Source organism: Saccopteryx leptura, chromosome 2 (genome assembly GCF_036850995.1).
Source record: "Saccopteryx leptura isolate mSacLep1 chromosome 2, mSacLep1_pri_phased_curated, whole genome shotgun sequence".
Taxonomy (NCBI): Eukaryota; Metazoa; Chordata; class Mammalia; order Chiroptera; family Emballonuridae; genus Saccopteryx; species Saccopteryx leptura.
In genome coordinates, this window is record NC_089504.1 from 178,745,146 (window position 1) to 178,752,090 (window position 6,945).

General features: G+C 51.6%; 1 protein-coding gene across 3 annotated transcripts; it reads right to left on the bottom strand.

The window, feature by feature from the left end:
- Positions 1–25: 25 nt before the first annotated feature.
- DTX3 (deltex E3 ubiquitin ligase 3) lies at positions 26–5,642 on the bottom strand. 3 transcript variants are annotated; one of them, XM_066369368.1, is made up of 6 exons: positions 5,311–5,640; positions 3,911–3,972; positions 3,289–3,363; positions 2,191–2,939; positions 1,086–1,303; positions 26–726 (listed from the first exon to the last, which is right to left on the bottom strand). In XM_066369368.1, coding segments are annotated over exons 3-6 (1,044 nt in total). In that variant the 5' UTR covers positions 3,290–3,363; positions 3,911–3,972; positions 5,311–5,640; the 3' UTR covers positions 26–650. The 3 variants fall into 3 exon arrangements, with proteins under 3 accessions (XP_066225465.1, XP_066225463.1, XP_066225464.1); XM_066369366.1 differs by having other exon boundaries at positions 26–1,303; positions 5,311–5,642; XM_066369367.1 differs by having other exon boundaries at positions 26–1,303; positions 5,307–5,642.
- Positions 5,643–6,945: the final 1,303 nt, after the last annotated feature.

Below are 6,945 nucleotides of genomic sequence, written 5' to 3' on the forward strand. Positions count from 1 at the left end.
TCCACAGAACATCGCGGGTATGGCATAGAGTTGCATATTTTACTTTATTTTATTAAATTAAGAGCTACAGTTTGGCAGCGGTTCCAGAACAGGGTAAGGAGGCTCCTTAATAGGGGGCAGAGAAGAGCAGGAGAAACAGACTGACAGAAACAGACACAGGAAAGGACAAGGTTAAGGTAGATAGAGAATTGGTTCTGAAGAACACACAGGGCTGGCTCCTTGGGGGCTCACACCAAGTTAGATGCCCCCTCCTCTGCATCGAAGTTCAGCAGTGGAGCAGTGGGCGGGGCGCTTTCAAGATCTCCCTCCCCTCTCCACACAGGTCCTTTCTCAGCTTAGTCACTGGAGCACAGCACATACCAGAAAAAGCCAAGGGCAATGGAGGGGGCAGGAAGACTGGGAGTATGTACACAGGAGGAAGGGAGCAGAGCCTGAGAAACAGCTTCTGCCAGAAGGGAGGGGCTCACACTGCACTGAAGCATTTGGCCTGTGGGGGGCAGAGGAAGGGATTGCCTCCTCCCTCTCAGAACTCCTTTCCTAGTGAGACAGGTCCCCAACTGTGTGGTATGGTGGGGCAGAGGGAGAGAGAACAGAAGACTTCTGTTTGGTCCTAGTGGAGAATGGCACAGGGGCCTTGGCAAAGATGTCCTTCAATCATCTGTGATACCCTTGGCTCTCAGCTCCTCTTGCACACGGGTCAGGTAGGTGGGGTCTGGGTACCCAAACCTGGGAGCAAAGAGAAATGAGGGTCAGGGTTAGGTGTTCGGCCTTATTCATATACTCATGGCCACACCCCATGCTCACACTCATTCTGGGTGCCCCATTGTGGCCCCTCTCCTCCCTCCCCTAATGTAGTCCAAACCCAAGATAACTTAGCCCAATTCAGCTTATTTTTGTAGGTTAAGCTGGGCACATCAGGACCAGGTTAAATACGGGAGAAACTGGATTGGAAGAGATGGTTGAATAGTTTAGGGCTGGTCCTCTCCAGTTAGGAGATTCCCAGAGAGAGGGGTTGATGTTGTTCCCTCAGTGGAAATGGACAGAAGGGGAGGAGCCAAGTGAAGGGAAATGAAGGAGTGTCCCACAGCTGGGGTCCCCCTGTGCAGCTGGTCTTGTGGTGGATGTCGTTCCAGGTGATGACATTCGGTCTTCCTGTGGTCATGGACGTGCCAATAGTGAAGGTGAGGCGCTGGTCAAACGCCTTGCGAAACAGGGTCAGCACCTTGTTGCCCTCAGGGCAGTCCGGGAGGTAGGCTACCCGTGTGGTGCCAGGATACCGAACTCCTGGGTTTGGATGTTCAGCCTGGGAAGAGGGAAAAAAAAATGGGTGAACAGCTGGGCATCTTGAGGCTATGATGCCAATGGAAGGGCATCCTGGCCAACCTTCTGTCTGTGCACAACCAGCTAACACTGACAGGGCAGCAACAGGCTGACACCCTTTCAGGCAAGGAAAGACTCTAGGGTCTGGGCAGCAGGGCCTGTTTCTGGACAAAGTCTTTATTGTTAAGAGGTTCTTTCTCCTGGTCTCCATCTCTCAAGTCTCAATTCAGCAACAAATAGTCTCAGAAGTGATGGAAGGTAGCTGGCCCTTACTCTCCAGAAAACTCAGCAGAAATGTGAAAACTGAGAATAACTTATCTTTTAGCCTTCCCTTCTCTACCTGGAAACACTCAAAATGTCTCTTCCACTGTCTAAGCTGTTCCATTTCTCTATTACTCTTCTATAGTGCTTCCTTAACCCTTTGCAAAGCAGAAATGGAAATTACTCTTTGTCAAGCACAAAGATACCTGTAGGCTCTTGACCACTCCTGTTTAAAATTTCCACTGTCATTAAGGTTTTCCTCTCAGAAATCTAGAATGAAGTAACACTCCCAGCTCTGTTAGAAGGGTTAGATCCCTTCATGCTGTGCCTGCCTGTGCCTGAGCCACCATCTTTACAGAATTGAAAATAGTATTTAATTCCTTTCTCTGATACCCAATTTTCATGTGTGTTCCGGGGTTGTGGGGATGGAAAAGCTGGGTCTTAAGGGACCTCCTAGTTCCAAGGCATTGAGTAGGAAGGTATACAGTGGAAACAGCAAAACTGCACTGTATCTAACAAACACACTCACCCTCCCCCAGCTCCCTTAGATCAGAGAAGGAGCTGGGTGCGGGGGAAACAAAGGATAAGATCAGGCAGTAGTCTCCTTACCCCCTGGACACCAGGTGGGAAGACATACTGGATGACGATGGTGCCGTACTTCTCATAGCTGGGCAGTAGGAGTGTGGCATCCTTAGAGACCAGCATCCGCCCATTCTGGGGCTGGTTGCCCACCAGCTGCCCATAGAAGCGGCCACACATGGGGCAGGCCTTTTTCACCTGCAGGGCTCGGGTGATGCAGCCTTCACAGAATGAGTGCCGGCACTTCTCCAATGTCTTGGCATTCTGGATCTCTCCCAGACAGATGGGGCAGGTACTGTCCTGCTCTTCTGTCTCCTCCCGAAGGCGGGGAGGTAGAGGAGGGGGCAGAGGAGGAGGAGGTGGGGGAAGACCCCGTGCCCCTGGGGGCAGGAGTGGGGCTGCTCGGAGAGGGGGTGGGCCTGGGCGGTGCGGCTCTGGGTGTTCCCCCCCACTCCCCAAAGCCAGGCAGCCCATGAGCTCCCCCTGCCTCTGAGCTTTCTTCAGCTCTTTTTCTGCCTCTTTTAACAGCCCCTTAAGAGCCTTCCGGGCCAGGTAGAGCCCATTGGGAGGGGCTGGGGGAGGACCCTGTGGGGAAAGCTGGAGAACATAGATGTCAGAAGTCTCGCCATCTATGAGGATGGACACACGATGCTCCTCCCGAAGGCGGGCCAGTCGGGCTGGGGTCTCCTTGCTCAGGAAGTCCCACACAGGCTTGGAGACAGTCACTTTGGTCTTGCAGGTGCCTCCACAGGCTGCCATTCTGGACAGGACGAACGACACTGCCCCCAGGGTGGAAAGGACTCAGGGTGGAGGGGTCCCCATTTGACAAACATCAGTGCCTCCTACATCAGTTTCCTTTCTGATCTTATATTGTTTCTGCTCTCTCAAAGTACAACATCTAACTAACTCCTCCCCCAAGTTCATTTTCTGTCTCCTCTTCTTTTTTAAACCTGAGTACCCACTGAAGAGTAAAAAAGTTTCTATAACATTTTTCTCATCTAAACCAAGCATCAGTCTTGGTTCTCCTTTGACTCCTCCCAAGGTCACAGAAACAATCTGCCCCTCCCCGCTCTGGGTGAAAACTGGGTTCTGTAAATGGGAGACTTTTTGACTTTCCATTTTGCTCACTTTGATCCTGAAGAGCTTAGAAATGGCATGCAGGCTCTCTCTCTGTCCCTGCTCCCTACTTGTAGGTGGTGTGACCTGGTGGATGGAGAGGAAAAGAAGGGAAAGTGAGAAACTCCTTGCCCCATTCCCACATGCCCCAACCCAGCAACCACATGACAGAGATAGGAACCTGGGTGTAAATCAGTGGTCCCCAACCTTTTTTGGGCCACGGACCGGTTTAATGTCAGAAAATATTTTCACGGACCAGCCTTTAGGGTGGGACGGATAAATGCACAAAATAAAATTATGAGACCAGCGTAAAAACTGTGGTATTTTTAAATATAATTGTCGAACTTACGAGACAAGCATCAAGAATGAGCCTTAGACGGATATAACAGAGGAAATCTGGTCATTTTTTAAAAATAAAACATCGTTCAGACAACTATAAATAAAACGGAAATAATTTAAGTTATTTATTCTTTCTCTGCAGACTGGTACCAAATGGCCCACGGACCGGTACCGGTCCGCAGCCCGGGGGTTGGGGACCACTGGTGTAAATGACTGGTAATGAGATTACTTGGAACATAAAATAGAAGAAACCAATTTAAAGGTGAAAGTTGAGGTTCCCTCAGGAGGCAGATACCTTGAAAGCCCATGGACGATAGCAGCAGAAATACTTCTGTTTCCACACTCAGCTGACCAGGACTAGGGGGAAAGGGGAGGGTAAAAGGTTATGATGACAAATGTTACCATCTTCCCCAGTCAGCCCAGAAACAAAAGAAAAATTCCTCTTCCAGTTCCTCTCCTTCTCTCCTACGGAAGTCCATCCCCAGCCTCTCCCCAAGTTGCTAAAGAAGGAATTTGAACAGGCTAGTTTTCCTCTTTTTTGCCCAGTTCTGAGGCTTTCAAGAAAGCCTAGGGAAGAGATAAGAGAAGTCAGAAAAGGAAAAGCTCACACAGATGGAGGTCTTCCTTGTCACCTCCCTCAGATCACATGGACGAGAACATTTCCTATGTTCCCCAACTCCTTGCCCTGCTCCAGATTCCCAAATAATTCAGCCCCTACTGATGGGGAGCCTTCCTTGAGAGCCAACCCAATCTCTTCTGCTTGAAGTGTTTGGAATGCAAACTAAGAGGGAGCAGCCCTGCAATAAACAAAGTTCTTGCAGTCAGCTTTTAAGCCCAGCACACCAAGTGTAAGCCTGTCAGCAACCTAGTCTTGTATTTATAGAGAGGTGGGGCTCACGCAGGGGCTCCACTGGAGGACTTTGATGCTTCTCCTGAGTCTTGTCATGCTCAGCTACAGAGCTGTTCCTACAACACCTCCAAATGCAGCTCAAATAGTAAGAGGGGCCATTAGTGTGACCTCAATTCCTTGACTGATCTCCAGGGGAGCGGCTCTCCATTTGTGCCTCCATCATAGTTCCCTCAAGGCCAGATGCATTTTGAGATTCAGAAAGTAAAATTGGAATCCTGGAGCCTCATCTCATACTGTCTATCCAGGTGGAACACTCCCCCCTCCCCCCACCACACATCAGAGGGAACCCAGGACCTAGGTGTTCTTAGCTCCAAGTCCTGCTGGCACAGCAAAGGGAGGCGGGGCCACGGTTTTTGCTGGGTCTCAGATTCCTCTGGGACACCAGGCCAGTCCCTCCCTCCAGACTGGGGCCCATGGCAGGGGCAGCCAGAAAGGACAAGAGTCCATTGGGGCATCCACTAACGCTGCTCCCCCCTCCCCCCACGACCTCCTGCAAGACACGACCCGGAACCAACTCCCCATGTCCCCCTCTCACGGAGCTCCAGGAGCCCCACCACTGGGCATGGATGCATGTCGGCCGATCGCGGTCCACAGAACCCCCAAATGGAGGCCAAGGCTGGAGGATGACAGAAAGAGGATCCTCGGGGTGTGAAGGGGGTCCCCGGTGCCATGTGCAAGGAAAGGAGGCGGAGGAGGGGGTACAGGGGCAGCGGGAGAGCTCATGGGGGACGCGAGCGGGGTCCAGGGGACGCGCGGTGGGTTTGGGGGGCGCCGGACTCACCTACCTCTCTTCAGCGCCGCCATTGCCGGTCACATGACTGAGGCTGTTGCTGGGATGACGGTCTGGGCCTTAGCAACAAGGGGGGGGGACTCCGAAAAGGTGGGGGGAGTCTAAAGGGGGTGCAAACTGAGGGAAAGGGAAAGAGGGCTGAACCCCCCTCCGGTGACAATCACCGTTTCCTTTGACCCCTTCTATCCTCCAGCCCCTGCCCTTCCGCCTCAAAACAAAAATGGAGGTTCCGTCCCAGTCTTTGCTGGGAGTGGCGTCGTGGAACTGAGGGTAGGAGGTTAAAGCCCTTAGAGACGCCACCCTCCTCGCTACCCACTCCCCGAGCCCGCTCCCTGTTCTCTAGCTGGCTGCGTGCCGCTTCTGGTACCTGGTGGTGGATGGGTGGGTGAGGAGTGGCGTCTAGGTAGATGGGGCAGACGGAGCCAATTGTGATTTTTATGCTAAAAGGCCTTTGACGAATAATATGGGATGGGAAGAAGAGTCATAGTGGAAAAGAAAAGCAGTGGATGTAAAAAATACACCCCAGGACTAAACTATTTCAGTCACTTCCCTCATCTGTCGCCCTTTTCTAGATTATCTTCTGGGACCCCCCACAACCCACTCCCAGATGGGTATTGGCAAGTGCCTGTTTTCTTTCCACAAATACTGAGGCTGGTGCAGAATGGGAAGCAAATGTTTTTAAAAAAAACATTGGAGTGGGGGTGGTGTCTTCCCACATCAGATCTCAACCCTCAGTCCAACTCACTTCCCTGGGGCCACATCAAGCCAGGTTTTTCCACCAGCCAGAGACCTCCTCAGCCAAGCAGTACTGGATCTCCCAAGACTGGCAACCTCTGTCCACCCACCCCCTTTCTTCACTCCCCTCTGGACTGGAGGGTTGGTCACTTTCTTCACTTTCCCAGGACCCTGCTGTACTATTCCTGCCCTGGGAGGACATCTTTTTCAGGAAGCCTAGGGGAAACTGAGTTTCTTCTTTTAGATACTGGGCTGAGAGAATCCCTCTCTCCTGTACAGAGTTCAGGATGTGACTAAGCCCAGAACCCTAGGGGATGAGGAAAGGTCACACTGTCAGAGTTCTTTTCCTATAGCTTAACTTTCACAAAGCTGGAGAAGAAGTGTCCATTCCCATGCACAATCCTCACCTTTTAAGTTCACAGCCACCTACCTAGAAACCCACATCCTTAGGGACCCAACATCTTAAAGATCAGATATTATCCATCTGGTGGTTTCTGCAACCCTAAGCACTGGCTTCTTTAGAAAAGGGGGGAAACCCTGGCTGGTTGGCTCAGTGGTAGAGTGTCAGCCTGGCATGTGGATGTCCCAGTTCGATTCCTGGTCAGAGCACACAGAAGTGACCATCTGCTTCTCCACCCTCTCCTTCACCTCTATCTCTTTCTTCCCCTCCTGCAGCCATGGCTAGATTGGCTGGAGTGCATAGGCCTGGGACACTGGGGATGGTTCTGTGGAGCCTCTGCCTCAGGCGCTAAAAATAGCTCAGTTGGAGCACGGCCCCAGATGGGCAGAGCATTGGCCCCAAACAGGGTTTGCTGGGGAAATCTTTGTCGGGGTGCATGTAGGAGTCTATTTCCCCTCCTTTCACTTGGAAAAGGAAGAAAAAAAAGAAATACTT

Excerpts from the sequence above, each read along its gene's own strand:
- DTX3 (XM_066369366.1), bottom strand. Across the intron at positions 1,304-2,190 it reads TCCCACCTGGTGTCCAGGGG|GCTGAACATCCAAACCCAGG; the intron begins GTAAGGAGACTA and ends CCCTCTTCCCAG.